This window comes from Lepisma saccharinum, chromosome 15 (assembly GCF_977018435.1).
Source record: "Lepisma saccharinum chromosome 15, izLepSacc3.1, whole genome shotgun sequence".
In the NCBI taxonomy this organism is placed as follows: Eukaryota; Metazoa; Arthropoda; class Insecta; order Zygentoma; family Lepismatidae; genus Lepisma; species Lepisma saccharinum.
In genome coordinates this window covers 18,222,069-18,240,809 of record NC_139243.1, presented here as the reverse complement: position 1 = coordinate 18,240,809, position 18,741 = coordinate 18,222,069, and the positions used below count along the sequence as shown (strand labels likewise).

The 18,741-nt window shown below is 37.7% G+C and overlaps 1 protein-coding gene across 3 annotated transcripts in view; it reads right to left on the bottom strand.

The window, feature by feature from the left end:
* Positions 1 to 427: 427 nt before the first annotated feature.
* LOC145999407 (uncharacterized) overlaps positions 428 to 18,741 on the bottom strand; it is a 33,331-nt gene continuing 15,017 nt past the window's right edge. Inside the window, exons 4-5 of one of the 3 annotated variants that reach the window (XM_083136360.1) lie at positions 11,467 to 11,923; positions 1,422 to 1,554 (exon numbers count right to left, since the gene is read on the bottom strand). In XM_083136360.1, the coding sequence (XP_082992486.1) occupies positions 11,506 to 11,923 (418 nt within the window). In that variant the 3' untranslated portion in view covers positions 1,422 to 1,554; positions 11,467 to 11,505. Of the gene's footprint in view, positions 1,555 to 11,413; positions 11,924 to 18,741 lie in introns of those variants that run through there. The other 2 variants (XM_083136361.1, XM_083136359.1) reach the window with 2 other exon arrangements.

The following is an 18,741-nucleotide window of genomic DNA, read 5'->3' as shown; positions in this document are numbered from 1 at the left end:
TGGGGGGGGTGGGAGGTGTGTGTGTATACAAACTACAGTGTGCATCTGCATAACACAATTTACAATCGTAATTAACATATTGTTACTCAAACACTAGAGACATCACCAGAGAAATCATTGAAATCACCCACCCTTAAAACTGAACCAAGTCTCCTGTGTGCTGCCTACATCATGGAGTTTAACATTTTGCCATGAAATAGATGTTTACGTAGCAGTGAATTTTTAAGGTGACTCGAAAATTTCATATTACTCTTGACAGTAAATTAGTTTATTTTTTAATTGTATCCATGATACTGAAGACAAAATGTTTTTATAACAAACACTTAAGAAATAATCAGTTGGCTACTCTAAGATTCAAATAAATTCAAGTATAATTCCAGGTTTTCAGTTCAAATTTCCAACAATTCACAGTCAAAAATAACAATCATTGTAATAAAAAATAATTTGTATTTGCATTTTAGACAAACATTTAGACAAAGTTCCTTGTACATCTCACAAAAAGGTGACTCATTTATGGACATTACAATAGACATTAAAAATTGCACTAATTGATTTCCCTGAGAGTTTAATTAATAAGTCATTATTTGTATTGATTTGTTCGCAACAATGAAGTAATGACTGGGGAATGTTTACTCTTAAACAAAATAATATTTAAGAAAAAAAATTCATTCAAAAATAATCTTCAAAGTACTACAGAGTGTATAGTTATTATTACTACATAATATGATGAAATTCACACTGAAGCTTAGTCATAAAGTAATATAGAATTGGTGGCATCACAAGGTTTTCTGTGTCTGCTACATACTATAAAGTTGCTGTTCTGCAAGGAACATTGACAAAATATGGATTGTTGCACATTTTGCTTACTTTGTCACATGAACAACCTATTCATATTTTTAGCAATATTCTCTACTTTCAAGGTACGAATAAAAGCAAAACAACTGTGACACTTATACATCAGAATTTTCATGATTGTCTACATTTTATAGGATTTGAATTACTAGGTGCTGACATTCATTTACACATTTTAGAAAGATTTCGAACAGTCACCCTTAAAATTATTATTCTTTATTTCCATTATCAATGGGGCTGTTTGAAGTAATTATACTGATCTAATTTTGTAGATCAAATGCTTTTTGCACTTGTGCTCTATTTCTTATATCTTATTCTTGTACACAAATCTGCTGGTGTATTGCAAGTCCATCACCTGTACTAAAACCTTGTTGGCAATTGTTGCAAAAGTATGGGTTTCTTCTGTGAGTCCAAACATGTCGATTAAAATTGCTTTTGTCACTGAAAGTTTTTTTGCAAATGGGGCAAGTATATGGCTTTTCCCCACTGTGGAGTCTCTGGTGTCTTCTCAAATTCCAACAACCTGGAAATACCTTGTCGCACTGATTACAGACATATCTCTTTCGGCTTGAAAGTTTAGGCACGTGTTCCGAGACTAATTTATTTTGCCCACTGTAACCATCAATTCTTGGGATTTCAGCAGATACTTTTTTAAATGATGACTGTGATGATTTTTGGAAATTAGATCTTCGGAATGGAAGCCTGGAAATGAGAAAAGAAAGTGTTAATTTTTTTTTTATCTTCGGATATGATTCAATATTCTCAACATTCACATATGAAAAACAAAGTAAACATTTGTCTAATGGAATTGTAGTTCAAACACATGTTCCCGGATGACCACCAACGTCAGACTGGGATTTCTGTTTGTTTTGAGAAATGAATAATCTTGAGATGAAAAAGAGAGAGATTCCAGCTTTCAAAATGTTGGATATAACCTGACTTATAATTTACATGTAACTTCTCAGTAATTAGGGGTTGTAAGGCATACGTATGGAGGTGTTACTGTGTTCATATTTCAGTATACATAAAAATCATTATGGAGTAAAGTAACTAAAATAGAGTAAACTGCTTGTGTATGCATGAGTATTCCAATTTGTTTTCCAAACTATCCCTGCTGGCTAAACCTATCAACTTGCTCAAGGATTCCCAGTGGTGGCGTATTCTGTAAGTTTGACCTGGTTCACTGCAACAACTCTTATTTATTGTATATATTAATTAGCTATAATAGAAATAAAACACGAATGCAGGCGTGCAAGTAAAATAAAAACAGAAGTCTGACAACTTCAAATTTTCCGGCAATTTCCATATATATGAAAAAAGTTAGTTTACCGGCAGTAAACCAGATAACATGGAGAACACATCACCGAGTGCAGTAGAACAGCTTTTGTGCTTTAAGTCCATTCTGCAACTATTCATCCAGTCCACAATAGCATTTGCACAAAAAATGAATTAAAATGTTTTTACAACTCATTTGAACCAGTTTCCAAATTCAAATACTTAGGAGTAATATTAACAAATGAAAATTATATGAAAGAGGAAATAAAAAGTAGGCTTAATTCAGGAAATGCATGTTACTTCTCTCTTCATAAACTTTTCTCTTCTCGTTTAATATCTAAGAAACTAAAAGTTAAAATATACAAAACAGTAATTTTGCCTGTAGTATTATATGGGTGTAAAACTTGGTCCCTTACATTGAAAGAGGAACACAAATTGAGAGTATTTGAAAATAAGATCCTTAGGAAAATATTTGGACCTAAAAGGGATTAGGAGACAGGTGAGTGGATAAGGTTACATAATTTAGAACTACATAATTTGTATTCATGTCAAGATATTATTAGAATGATTAAGGCGAAGAGGGACAATTACGCACCAGGCATGCATTTATTCCAATATCGTCGGAATGAGCAATGCTTCTAAAAAGATCTCTGCCAGAAATGAAGAGTATGAATTTCTCCCCCTGTGGTAAGTGGAAGCGGTTTCCTAAGTTGATTATTAAGCCTTATACGATTTTTGAAAAATATGATGAATTAGTGTTTACCGAATCCCATGCATTCCTTATGGGACATCAACTTCAACTTCAAGTTACGGCTCATCAAAAGGGAGTTTCGACTTTTCCTACTACTATGACATAGTTCAACGTGTCCTTTTTCCGTCCATGTACTTTTCTACGTCATCGGATGTTTGATATTCCCGAGAGAACGAATAAAATAATGGTCCCATAAGCCTAGTGCGTTTCTCCTTGCCTCCTACGGCCATCCTGGCAGTGTTACCAAACCTGATGTGCATAATAGAGCTAAATTTCACCATTAATATAGCTAAAGAGGACTTTCAAGGAGCTAGATTAACGAAGGCTGCATAAAGTGCCCACTAGGGTAATTTTAGTTGACAGAGGGGTGGGGGTGCTGCTATTACCGTTAGCTTTAAAGTGATGGCAATTTATTCTTAGTTTTCACCACCTAGATTTGGCAGCATCACCCATCTCAATAATCCAATGATGTTAATATAAAATCGAAAATAAAGGGTTCCCGGATAACAAAATTGTCATCTTTATCTTAGCCTCAGCGCTATATATAAAAATACATGGGGAGGAAAGAAGAGGTGGGTGACGCAGCCTATAGCTGTACGAATATCACGTCACGTGCAAAATGTACACTCATGGCAAAAGTTGGTATTTATGGGCCGGAGCCAGTGGTGGCATCATAGTGGGGCAGAGGGCGGGTGCCACAGTTCACAGTCAAACGAGTGCACGAAAGAGCCAGATCTGGTTCCAAAAGAGTGAAGTTGGCAACAGTGATCAGCAGCTGCCCCAGCGAGAAAGACATAGGGGAAATTGTCCCTCCTCGCCTTAAATCAAGAAGACTTAGGTGGGCAGGCCATGTGGCACGAATGGGAGAGGAAAGAGGAGTTCACATGATTCTTGTTGGGAAACCTGATGGTAAGAGACCAGTAGGAAGACCAAGATGAAGGTGGAGGAACAACGTTGAGATGGACCTAAAGGAAATCGGTAGAGATGGAAAAGAGTATATAGATCTTGCTCAAGATAGGGACAGATGGAAGGCCTGTGTTGCTGCAGCCATGAACCTTCAGGTTTAAGGCGGCTAGAGAGTTAGTTAGTTTACAATTTTGAATTTGGTATTTGCTGATGTCATTTGGAAGATAGGAACCCTTCAAACTTTATGTAGCCAGCAAAAAGTCCCAGGTCAGGGTCAACGTGTCCAAATTGGTCCATGATTATGTGAACTGTACTGTGCAATCTACAATTCATAACATTGATTATTAGGTTGAATCGTGAAGTGGTGGGTTTATTCGAGAATTAGATACCTGGCTGACATACTTATTTCATGTTCAGGACCACATAGTCCTGATAAGTCACTCTGTGCATGAAAATTATGATCTGTGTGTGGACCTGTATAAACAGACCTTTGATCACCCAGGCTTGGGAAACTGCTTTCCATTGCAACATGTGGACAGCACATTGGGTACCATTATTGTTATTTTCTGATTTTCTAGATTGAAGCCTGTTCCTTCTACCCTTCAAATAACTTCTTAATTGTCTTCATGATGTGTGGCCAACACCGAAATTTTGGGGATTCTACCAGTTATCAAACTCACATTTTCTCACACCATACACAAGAGTGCTAATGATTTGACTGTATGTGAGCCCATAATTACACACTTCATGCTGCATAATTCAAGGACTATTTCTATCACTCTGGTCGAAGGTTATATCTGGTTACATAATGTTCGAATACATCACAGACTGTTATTTTCTAACTGAAGCCAGTGGAGAGCTGATTCAAAGTCTTGACAATTTGTGCACATGAAATAGGTGAAGAGGTACTAACAAAGATACACCATGGCTAGATCAACTCTTGGATGAAGATCCTTGAATGGCAAGATCATATGTCAACCACTCCATGTGTTCAGCCACTGAAGTGACAGTGGAAAAACTATCAACCAACAATCACCAATTAATAGGAACATCCTCACTTTGTATAATAAGAAGAAGGTTATTGTTTCATTTCCATTACAAATTAGTTATTTAATACTTTTATTCCTGTTCAATTCAAAGAATAGAGGCTGCACCAAGATTTGGTTTGATTGATATTAATTAGCATTGCACTTCTGGCTTATCTCGACGATGAGGATGAATGATGATATGAAATTGATGACGAGACACTCACAAACACACCCATGACCAGGCCGGGATTATAACCTCGGACCCTTGGCTTTGTAGTGTGCTGTGCTAACCACTCTGCCACAGAGGTCGGTGCTGCAGCAAGAGACCAAGACTTGAACCTACATCTCTAAAATACCACTGATCTACCAACTAAACCGATCTTGACTTAACGTTTTTCATTCTGCTGTTTTCCACTTTAATAATCACTTGTTAGGTATATCGAGTGACTAACTACTGCTGCTAAGTAGAAGACAAAAAGAGATAAAATTAGAGGCGATTTGATACCACTTTGAAATTATACTCTTACAGATACCTATAACAATTCTTCAACCATGTAATAGATTAAAGTTGTTCACAAGGTTCAGTATGAAATAATCAGAATATTAAAATGGATGTTATTTAATCAAAAACTCAATTTTTTTACACAAAGCCGGCACAAAATTAATGATAAATAAGATTATTGCACACCTCGTGAGATACCCAATTTCTATAAAAGTATTGGTAGGTATCAATAATTAAATTCAGAATACTAAGTACATTCGGATACTTGGCATTGGTTAATGCATGTAACTCTGCCCTAGTTAAAATCTAACTCAAATGCCAATTACAATTTGTGCACTATGCTACACATTAATCTGAAAATTTCTTGCACTTCATTCTGACTCACAAAGCACCTTGTGTAATGTAAGTTTACAACTTGAATTAAAATTCTTTTTGCACTTGTTGCATAGGTATGGATTTTTTCATGTCCTGAAATATGTCGTCTACAATTACTTTTATCGGAAAAATCTTTTTTGCAAATGGGACACGAGTAGGGTTTTTCTCCACTGTGGACTCTCATGTGTCCCTTCAGGTTTCTACTGCATGGAAAAATCTTGTTGCACTGATTACAGATATATTTAGGTACACAATTCTGAGGTATGCTTTCAAAAGCTGATTTGTTGCCACCAATTCTTGGGATTTCAGTAGATATCTTTTTAATTGATGATTGTAATGGTTGGTGGAAATTGGGAAATGGAAACCTGGAAATGAGAAAACAATGTGTAAATTGGTAATTCTTCTTTCATTTTCATCTACGTTTCAATATTCTCAACTTTCATATGTGTAAAGGCAAAGTAAAACATTTGTCAAATGCAAATATAGTTCAAATGAATCTGGGCCTCCCTGATGGCGTAGTGGTAAGGTCGTCGCCTTGTAATCAAGGTGGTCCCGGGTTCAATGCCCAGTGGAGACTCATGGGACAGTGGTTTGGATCACACTTTAAACTGTAGGCCCACTCCCAATTAGCCTTTCTGTGCATAAAGTGGACATAAAACAAAATATTAAAAAAAAAAAAAAAGTTCCCAGATGATGATTATCCATGTTAGATTGGAGTTTCTACCTGTTTTAAGCAGTGGTCTAGTTCTCATCTCCAAGAAATGAAGAAGAAAGCTATTTCAGCTCTTTTATGCTGGACACAAATTCGATCTAACATGGCTAATAATCTAGGATCATCTGTTTGCATTAACACTGACAGAAAGTTTGTAATTGCAATGTTTAGTGCAATTTGCAGCTCATTTCTAATTGCATGCAGGCCCCTTTTTAAGATGTTGTTAGCTCTAAGAAGCTTCTCCAGACATCACTCGACTCAGAACAATGCAGTTGCAGAATTACTGCTCTGGATGGAAAAATTTCTACCCTGAGGGTACCCATCCAACAAATTGGATTGGGTATCATGCAGAGCAATCAGATGCCATTCTGACTGCACCACCCTGACTCTGCAAAGGGAATGTTTTAACACACTGAATAGTTGTGCTGTTATACATAATGACCTCACTCCTTCACAGAGGATTTTGAGGTTCTATGAGGGACGTTCCGAAAGTAAGTTTCGTCATTTTTTTCACAGGGAAGCTCTATTACAAACAGAAGAATACAATGTCATAACAAAATACAATCTTTTGGCTATTTTTCCACATAATCGCCACCGACATTGATACATTTGTCGTACCGTGAAATCAATTTGAAGAAACCCTCCTGGTAAAAATCCGTGCCCAGCAATTTAAGAAAGTTCTTCACAGCCTGTTGCACCTCTTCGTTGCTTCCGAAGAGACGTCCCGATAGTGTTGACGTCAACGCAGAAAAAAGGTGGAAGTCTGATGGGACAAGATCGGGGATAGGCTGGGTGAATCAATCTCTCCCAAACCAGACGACGAATGTGTTCTGCAGTGACCCTTGATGTGTGGAATCTTGCTTTGTCGACCAAGAACAAAACCCCTCGACTCAAGAGCCCTGGTCTCTTGTGTCAAATGGCGGACTTCAGTTTGCTTAGTGTGTGGCAATAGCGTGGCGCACTTCCATTTGTGACCATGTTTCCAGCACACATCTTTCTGCCATACTGGTGTGCACTTGAATGAACTCGGGAACGTCGGTCTGCTGCTTATCTCTATTCTTCGGCACTCTGCGCATGCGCCATCACTCCTCTGCTCTTGCTCCTCCCATCGTCAATTCAGGAAAGATTTCTTTTGTTATAGCAATGTGTTTTCTCACTTTGTAATACAGCTTCCCTGTGCAAAAAATTGATGAAACTTACTTTCGGAATGTCCCTCGTATGTTTCAATGTGACAGGCAATGGAAAAATTTCATGAGTACATGAAAGTTTTACATATGCTATTTGCATAATTGGAAGTAGCTTGCTACTTTGTAGCGTCGCTACTGTAGCAAGCTACAAAATTTGTAGCTGTAGCAACCCTTTATTTTGTTAATAGTATCTGTAGCTGTAGCGAAGCTACAAAATTCTTGCAGTTGTAGTGAAAATTTCGCTACAGCTACATTTCCTCTCAGCATATTGGGGTAAATTTTGAATGTGGCAACAGCGTCAAAAAATTCGACATTAACGCTTACTTTTGCAGCAGGTTCATAAAGACAAAATCTATTACTCAGAAAATCTGTTATCCATCATGTTCATGACAATTATCATCCTTGAAAGAGTCAGTGATATATAGTTCTCGTTCAAAATACTGCCTTCATATCAGTCTATTAAAAAATTAAATATTTATTTTCAAGAAAAATATGTTGTTATATTAACACAAATAATCCTACCAAATTTTATTTGTGTAAAGTTGAAATCATTAATTTTTGCAACACCCTAATTGCAATACTCAGATATCAAATTTCAATTGATATCCCACTTACATAGGTACGTTATTCTCAAACCCTATAGAAACAATAAGTTAATAAAGTAACACTGCTATCAACATTATTGAATGATGGGAATCATGATAATAAATAACAGAATCTATTTTCCATTAAGTGCAACTGTCGCACTAGGGCCCTAGGGCTCTTGCTGAACATCCACATGGTTGTTTTAAGTTTTTTTATGTATAAGTAGCGCAAAAATAGCAAATTAGCGAGTAGGGAACAGGAGTAGTAGCGAGCTACTTTTAAAATGTAGTGTTCTGATCACTGGCTATTTGTGGATGTTAAACAAGCATTCAGTAGCATATCCAAATAAAAATTACTTAATTACATGAAAAATAAAGGTATTCCAGTGAATATAGTAAACCTCGTTAAAATGACTATGTATTAAAATATTAATAAGTGGAAGAGTCGGAGAACCAACAGAGCTATACGTCAAACTACTTTATTTAATATTCCTCTGCGGGGAGTTGTTGAATCCTTGTAAGAAAAAGGGCATATTGTCTACAAAACAAAACAGATTTGTGCATACGCTGATGACATAGTTCAAACATCACGAAATGTGAATAGCCTGAAAGAGATGGGTACGAATTTGATTCAAGAAGGAAAGAAAATGGGTTTGAAAATTAATGAAAGTAAAACAAAATATCTCAAAATGATAATAAGAAAAGGAAGAAATCGTATACAAGATCTTGACAAGTATTCTTTGAAGGGTTTAAAAGTTTTGTTTATCTTTTATCACCAGTTAATAATAATGATAAAGTTAGTAAAAAGATACAAAAAAGAATATTGGTAGGAAATCAAGCATACTTTGCACATCTCACACTATTAACATTCCAACTAATATCAAGATCAACAAAAATGAAAATATATAAAACAATACGCAATAACATGGAAATCGACAATATATTAGAAAAGGAAGATACATTGAGATTTGTAAAATCAAATCGATTAAGATGGATTGCACATATTGAGAGAATGCAGGAAGGAAGGATACCAAGAGCTACTCATGTGGTAAAATGGAAGGCAGAAGAAAAAGAGGGAGACCAGGATGAAGTGAAGAGCGATCTGCAAACCCTAGGAGTCAGAAATTGGAGAAATGCTGCAAAGGATAGAGAAGAATGGAGAGCTGTAGTTGGGGAGGCTAAGTTTCATCCAGAACTGTAGTGCCGGATAAGTAAGTAAGTCCAAGGTTCATCCAGAACTGTGGTGCTGGATAAGTAAGTAAGTATGTTTCAATATTTGTTGCATAATGAAAAATAACGTTATACTAACATACAGTGAATATTATTGATAGATGCTGTCAAACACAGAAGATAAGTCATTTTTCTTTTGCTAAGTCATTTCTGAAGATGACTGATGAATGTATGAAGAGACAAATGTAAATATATTTGATTAAATTGAATGAGTTATTGGAAGAGCAAGCACAGAAATGTAAATATACAAGGGTTGGGGAGTAAGTCATGGCAACCCAGTAATAATTTGACAACCGAAGGATGTATTAAAAAATTGTTATATACAACTGAAAGAGTATCCATTATGGATATTTTGTTGGTAGGAATCATGAACCATGTTGCTGGTTGATTGGCATCCTCTCTGAAACACTGCTATCCATCTTGCGACAGTTCGATATGGCAGAGCGTTATTCGCTAACGCTTCTACCAATTCTTGGTGACAATCACTCACATTTCTCCCCCGGAGAACGGCCATGTTGATGTACGATTGCTGTTCCAATCTGGTCACTTCCATCTTACTCCACGACTGACTCACAACTGTTTTCCCAGTGCCCCGTGCTCAGCCAGTACAACACACAGAGCCATCTAATGACCAGTGGGTAAAGTACTCATGTCAGGTTTCCTCCCGCAGCCACCATTTTCCGTCCACCTTTGCACATAATTAAAATATTACTGGGTTGCCATGATTTACTCCCCAACCCTCGTAGTATTTGGGGTAAAGTCGGAAGTTGGCTTAGTAGCTCAGTGATAGAGCATTGATATCAAAGACCAAAGTTTCATCACTGATTGAGCCTCAACTTTTACTAGCTTCAGTAAGTTAATATCAACCTTGTACTTGGAATTCATACGGGTATTGAAAAACAATTAGCACCTAGAATCAACTGACATGTCTCTTAAGGATATCAATCTACTCGAGCAGACAAATACATGTTTCCTCGTGGTGGATCTGATTTATTTTACTCAATTATTTTGGCTAATCGTGAAGATGAGGATGAGTCATGAATGAATGAATGAAATATTTTTGGGTGCGTCGGCACTTCAGGCCATTCTGCACCCTTCAATATATTCAGAGAAATATCCCCTTACCTAAAATTCTGACTTAAGAGAATAAAACAAGGGGTGTAAAAAGCCCCTTGGAAAAAATGAAAAGTGCAAAAGTTGTAAAAAGACCTGTACAAGACAAAAACGACACATTAAAAGATCAGAAAAAAATAAAAGCTACCTCACAGATGGTGGAAGAGACCAGCTCTTCGCAAAAATCTAAAAATGTTGGATAAAACACTGTTGTTATCACCCAACAGGGATGACAAACAGCTGGGAAGATTAAAAGTCTGTCTGAGGATAGCAAAGTCGGCACATTCAATAAGAATATGTGCTAACCACTCTGCCATGGGGGCCAGCATTTTAAAGCAAAACTGGTAGATTTCTATGGTACATTATCAACAGAAACTTTACATTTAAAACTTTATAAATATTCTGAAGTACTTGAAATGTTCCAATTTTGAAGTATGATTATCAGCAGTGCTATCAGCAGGAAATGGATTTATATGTAGTAAAAATGTGCTAAATATGTAGATATTATGTAAATACATAATTAGTTATTTTCACCAAAATATGGAGTTAAATATGGACTTAAAATTGTAAAAATTTAACTTTTTAATAATATAAGACACTACACGAGCTACATAAATTCCAGTCTCGGCATTGTAACTATTACCGTGACTGTCTTGAAGACAAACCAGAAGCGAATCCCATACGTGTGCCACAGAACATTGCTTGCTAAACAGCATCACTTTAGTGTTTCACAAAAAATGTGAATGTAAACTTTTTAAGAAATTTTGTGTTCATTTCAATTACATTGCTAAAATCAACATTATTTTTCTGCAAGGATTTTTTAAATACTTGTAATAAAGAATGAGTGATAATTTTTCATATTACAATTTTTTTTTGGTTTACATATTTGACTCCTGTCACCCATCAAATACATATTTCAGCATTTTGGCACATTCTCAGAATAATAATTACCTTGGTTATGAAAAGAAAAACCAATAATATCACAAAATGTTATCTCCTTGACACATTATCAGTACAAATATGCTTGAAACGATCAAACTTTTCAGTGAAAGATTTCTTGTAGTAGTTAACACCATGAAGTTTCATATGTCTCTTGAAATTACTTGCATCGTTAAAACTTTTCTCGCACAATGTACACGAGTAAGGTTTCCTTCCACTGTGGATTCTCATGTGTCTTTTTAGATTTGAATTATGCATTAAATATTTGCCACATACTTCACAAATATTTCTTTCCATATCACTCAGATTCACACTAACTGAACTACTTTCGGATATGTTTTCAGATGTGATCTGCTCTTGTCTACAATTACTAGTATTTGAAATACTTAATGATCTTGGATGTTGAAAATCTGTGTTTAAATTTCTTGATTGGAATGGAAAGTGCTGTCTAGTTCCTCTGGATAAAAGCCTGGAAAGAAAAATTAACCTGACAATTATGACATTACTCAATTTCGCCAGTAGAATCATCAGAAAAAAGGGGAGGACTGTGATTGTGGGGATACGAATATTTTAAGAATGGGGTGGCGGCAATTATATACTTAAAATATCACATGAAAAATCATACACTGGTAAAACCTCTTCTAAGTGCAGTTTTTATTGTCTACAAGATCTGTCCCAAAAGTAACGAGACTAGATCTGGAAAAATCGTTTTATTGAAACTAGGTTCAATAAATAGAGAAAGAGAAAGGAATAAAAGGAAGGAAGACAGAAAAGGAAAAGAAGAAGTAGTTAGAGACGAGGAGGGGGAATATAAATATATAGGCATTCCATACTTTCCCGGAATATCGGAGAAAATTGAAAGACTTGTAAGAAGGTATGGCGTAAGGTGTGGGATGCGAGCTCCAAAAACTTAAGAAAAGCATTTCACCGGGTATAAGAAAGATGGAAAAAAGGAAGAAATAAATGAGGGAGGGATGAAGGGGGTGTATGGAATAGTTTGCCAATGTGGCAAGGAATATGTGGGTCAAACAGGAAGAAGCATGAATTTTCGGTGGGGAGAGCATGACAAAGATATAAGGAAGGGAGTTCCCAAGACTCTCCGAACATATCCTTGACGAAGGCCACGTTATCACCAAACGGAAAGTGCTTATGGAAGAGGAAAAACCTATAAGAAGGAATGTATATGAAGGGTCGTATATATGTAAGGGAAGAGAGAATAAATTAAACAGAGACGATGGGAATATCGACGAGATGTGGGGGAAGATGTTCAAGAAGTGGGATGGGAAGGAATACGTAAAAATAGGTTTTAACGTAACCCTGGAAGTAGCATGCCAAGCTCAAATGGAAGAGGAATTCTCACTTGAGGAGTATTGCAATTGCAGCACTCGCGGGCCGTGGCTACTTAGTTTTAAAGTTTTAACGTTTCAAGGAGCCATTTTTAATCAGGAAAACAGCATGGTAATATGACGTGCACCTGTTATGGGTGTTAGGTTTTTACTGTTTTTAACCACACACACTTAACAAATCCCATATCCTATACCTAATAAAAGGTCGACGTGGTTATGAATTGAGTATAACCTAAAAGAACAGCCTGAAGAAGGGAGCAGCTGCATCCCGAAACGTCACAGAAGCAACATAGATACTTGCAAAACGTAAGTTTTTAATATATTTTTATTATAATTGTGAGTAATTCGCACAACTGTCATAATGAAATAGGTTCAAATACACTTAATATTCCTCAAAGTAAGACCCTTGAGTATCAATACAGTGGTTCCAGCATTGCTGTCACTCTTTGTAGCCACGAAGGAAGTTTTGCCTGATATGCCTTTCAGAGCACTCGTCGCGGGTCCTTGAACATTTTCAATCGTCCCAAAACGGTGTCTTTCAGGCTGAATTTGAGGCCCGGGAACAAAAATAGGTTGGCTGGGGCCAGGTCTGGGATGTACGATGGGTGAGGACCCACTGCCACATTTTTCTTGGCCAGAAATTTTCTCACTTGCAGTGATGAGTGAGATGGCACGTTGTCGTGGTGGAGAAACCATGCGTCTTCATGTTCAAATCTTCCGAAATGATATAATGCACAACCGATTTCGGCAGTCTCACCTTATCTACGATTAACCTCACATTCAAACGTTGGTCAGAGTCCAAAATAGACCTCACTTGAGTAACATGGTCAGCAGTTCTGGATGTTGATGGGCACTCTGACCGTTGCTCATCCTCCACATCTCCTCTTCCTTTCTGAACATCTTGTTCCACCTACACACTTGTGCTTTGACAAAGTCTGGTCCCCATAGGCTTGTCTTAACATTTCAAGCATGCCATTAGCGGATTTAGTGAGTTTGACACAAACTTTTATCGTGCCGCATTTTCGGCTGTCATGCAACACTAAAACAGGTTCTCACTTCATTGGCAATCCGAACGCTGGAACAGCTCAGAGACAACTGAGTTGCATCAGACTGTTTACCTGGCATCTCACACCAACCATACTGACCATTAGATCCATCCCCCGACTCTTCTGGCTGACCCTAAGAAAATTGTCTCATAACTTTTGGGACAGAACTTGTATTAATGGATCAGTAAGGGGGTGGACTTGTCAAATAGGGGAGCAGAGGATGCATCCGCCGACAAGACTTTTAAGAACTACGGCATTTGCACATTCAAGAGATTATTTTTCAACACCCTACTGTACATATCTTGACAGTTTTTCAGCCAGAGTAACATGCAATAGTTTCTAAAGAAATGTTTTAAGGATTTGCACTTAGCATATATCCTCTTCTTCCATGGGTAGGAGTGTTCTGGGCTGAAGATTGTACATTGGTGTTTCTTCAGATTCATACAGGTCTTCACTGGAAACAAGTCAAAGTCTCGGTATTCATTGAAGATATTGATATATCTTGCAAAATGAGGACCTCCTGACTTTACTGACTTGATGCATATTCTTCTTCCATACAAAACCAGAGTTCCTCCGAACAGGAACAAGTTAACCAGCAAATGTACACAAAATATTCTTGACTGAAGTCTGCTTCGCAGTAAAATTGCTGTAGACGTACAGAGCTGAAGCCTGTTTTATTTTTGTGCTGGATAACAATCCTCTCAACGGAAATGTATTTTATTCATATTCCCTCTTAGTAACAAAAGTTATAAGAAAGAATAAATTTGAAATTTTACAGCAGGACACCATGGCCATCCCACACAAAGTAAATGAAAGAAATTAATATGCTACTTTAATGTTCCAACAATCATGCGAAGTAAGTCATGTTTAAAACAGTTACATACTTCTTGGTAAATAAAAATAAAAATATTAATAAAAGTTAAGTTCCTCCTGTATACAGCACCGTGCCATGAAGGCACATTTAGAGAATGTGCGGGTAGGGACCCATACATTCTCAATTTCATCCATTTTGGAGGTGATGTGATCAGCACCACACCCATTGATCTGCCCCAGGATCTGAGGCTGGTGAGCCCCAGAGCCATTTTAGGAGGGGACAAGGCCTGAATAATTCCGACCTTAAATCACCCATCCCGGGAATCAAACTGATTCAGTACAGATTAGTCTGTAAGCCTAAGGTTGAAAAAAAAAACAATATTGTGTAGAAGTAGAAGAAAAAGTTAGTTTTTTATTTATTATTATTTTGTCAGGTCCCATGTAGGCAACACCGAGATGTGTAGGTTCAAAATGGTTCCTGCATGCTCCCTGATAAGTGTTCCATTCCCATGGCAAAAATTGCACACATTTTGCTCATATTTTCGGAGAGAAAAAAAAGATTTCAATGTAAAACAAAAAAAATATCACAGCTGCACAAAAATGCATTTCTATCTTACCTTGACAATATCTAGCAGCCATGTCAGGGTACCATCTTCTGAATTCGTATCTACAGTATCTCTCAGACCAAAATGACACGTGACATGAAGATTTTGCACCGAAAAGGCAAGTGACAAGCAACATGAGTCTCTTCAGTCAAAACCAAAACATTCACTGTGCATGTGGAAACACAACAGATTGAAGTGGCAATTGCTCTCTACAGGAAGCACGATCCCAGTTCCATTAACACTCTTCTCTGAAAATGAAACTCATAAGGCCCTTACAGGACCCATTTTCTTGGTAAGCCTTGTTTTCAAGCCCCAGAATTGAGAAAAGAATAATGTGAAAACAATAAACTTCAATAATTACTTATGGCATACCTCAAGGCTCAATTAGAATTCAAAACATGTATCTCCGAACATTACTTGAGCCACAAAATGTTCCAAAATTCAGCTAATGCATGAAAATGCTCTACGTGACATATTCTATGTGATCAAAAGTATCTGGACACACCACAAAACTTGTGTTTATCATAGAGTGCAACACAGTACTGCCATCTACAGCATGGAACACATGGTCAGCGATCTCAGTAGTCTGCAGACAGTGCAAGGCAGCAGCATGAGACGGTCTGAGAAACACACGGACTTTCAACGTGGTCAGGTGGTTGGGTGTCACTTGTGTAAGAAGTAGTCTATGCACGAGATTTCCACCCTCCTAAACATCCCTACGTCCACTGTTTCGATGTTATAGTGAAGTGGAAACATGAAGGGACATGTAGAACCCAAAAGCATGCAGGCCAACCTCCCATGTTGACCTCCAGAGACCATAGTGCGTTGAAGAGGGTCGTACAGAGTAATCATCAATCATCCATCACCACCATCACAAGCACCATACTGTTCAGTGCAAGGTGTGAAAAGTTGGTTTCCATGGACGAGCAGTTGCCCATAAGCCAAACATCACACATGCAAATGCCAAACAGTGCCTCGCATGGTGCAAGGAGCATCGAAACTGTACCATAGAACAGTGGAAAAACTTTTGTGTGGAGTGATGAATCCTGGTACACAATGTGGTGATCCGATGGTAGGGTGTGGGTGTGGCGAATGCCTGGTGAACGACATCTACCAGCCTGTATAGTGCAGACAGTGAAATTCGAGAGTGGCAGGGTTACAGTGTGGTCATTTTTCTCCTGGAGGGGGCTTGGCCCCCTTGTTGCTTTACATGGCAATGTCACGACACAAGCCTACGTTGACATTTTAACCGCTTCCACGCTGCCTACCATCGAAGACCAGTTCGGGGATGACCATTGTGTCTTTCAACATGACCGAGCACCTGTCCATACTGCAGGGCTTGTGGGGGAGTGGTTTGACGACAACAATGTTCCACTAATGGACTGGCCTGTGCAGTGTCCTGATTTGAATCCCATACAACATCTCTGGGATGTTTCGGAATGCCGACTCCGTGCTAGACCACACCGACCCACATCAATACCTCTTCTCATTTCGGCGCTCTGCAAGGAATGGGTTGCCATCCCCCAGGAAACCTTCCGCCACCTGATTGAAAGTATGCCTGCGAGAGTGAAGGCTGTCATCAAAGATAAGGGTGGGACAACACCATATTGACTGCCAGTGTTCCCGATGGAGGGCGGCCCAAACTTGTACTTCATTTTCAGGTGGGTGTTCGGATATTTCAGTTCACATAGAGTATATGTAACAGCCAGCATTAAGGACAACACCTGCCTGTGATATAAATGTCACACCAAGTGTTAAGGGGTTACACTATTAAAATATTTCAGTACTGCAATCCGAAAAAGTACTGGCACTATTATTGATCAATCAGTCCAGGTAATGGGGTGTACTTTTGACAGAGATTTTTGAAGAAATGGAGGTTTAACATATGGCTGCATTAAAGTAAAACATAACATGAAGAAGTAACATTTCATAAATAAGGAGTTAGTAATGGTTTGTTTCCATAGGCTTCAACTGATTGATTTACGTCATTTAACATCACATTTTCACCACTTTTGGTAATTCGCAATGATGGGGATGAACGGTGATAAGATGATACAGACGAAGGGACAATCACAAACATACATGTTTGACAAAAACACCACAGAGGATTACATTGGCACCAGAGCATCATTAGCCTGTAAACACTGCAGGTATCCCTTGCAGTCTCCATATGCTTCAACAGCAAGACAGTGAGACACATATTGCAGAGTGGTTAGCACATCGTGCCATGATACCAGGGATCCCAGGTTCGAATCCCAGCCTGGGCATGGATGTTTGTGAGTATCTATTCATGAAATCATCACTCATCCCCATTTTTCGCAAATTAGCCAGGCGTGGCACAAAAAGTGAAGTAAAAAAAAGCAAATCAACCAATCAATCTTCTACTCGTGACGATGAGGAATAGTGATGACTAGAGCCCGGAAGTTTGGCAAAATGCCTCTTTTTATCTACTGCATATATTGATAAAATTTTTCCAGACATACGTTTCTTATGTTGTTTCGAATGTTTTGGAAGCCTTTTCATTTTGCCTATTTTGCCTATTTGGGACCCCACTGCCTATTTTTAATTATAATGCCTTTTTTTGCCTTTTTCAATGAAATTTGACATTTTTTTTAAAAAAAATGTGTATATAAATTATTTTTCTCCCAAAAAAAAGTTGTTGGCATTTATTTTTCTTCCGTTTATTATGTGAATAATTTTCACCTTATTTAAGTAATATTGAACTCACGCATGTTTCAACATTGCTGAAGGAGAAAAGTGTGAGAAAAAAGTATTTCATGCTGAGTCAGGATATTGCCTTTCGGTTAACATTTCTTGTGCATGATTGATTGCTGAAGTGGACAGGTTGATTTCGAACACAAAGAAAATATTTCTGAAATCTCCCTCTCGAACCCGAAAATTTCAGGAAGTTGCGATTGAGCTTAGTTTACCTCAGCAACCAGTCTTGACAAGATAGGGAACCTGGATATCAGCAGCTATATATTATGCTAACAACCTTCAAAAAATCAGTGAGGTGATCGATGCTCTTCCAGAAAATGAAGCGGCTTCAATTCGTGAAGTGAAAAAACTCCTGTGCTATTCAAGTTTACTTTTGCACATTATGGTGCATTGCCAGAGACAATTACAATTATAGCATCCATGAAAATCTTCGCGGAATCTATGCAGCAGATGATGGAAGTGCCAGGAGAAAAGGGGTGAGCTGTTGCGGAAAAGTGCTAACGGGTAGTGAGTGCAAATGAGGACTTGAAACAATTGAAAACAATTTGTGATATTCTAAAAGGTGAAAATGCTGTTACCAAAATGAGTCCAGCTACATTAGCTTGTTATATGTATGCTCCAATAACTTCTGTCGAAGTAGAAAGATCATTTTCTATTATGAAAAACATTCTCTCTGACAGACGACTATCAATGAATGTTGAGAACTTAAAAAGCAATTTGTAGTTATGTGCAATCAAGACGGAGAAAATTGAAATGCTC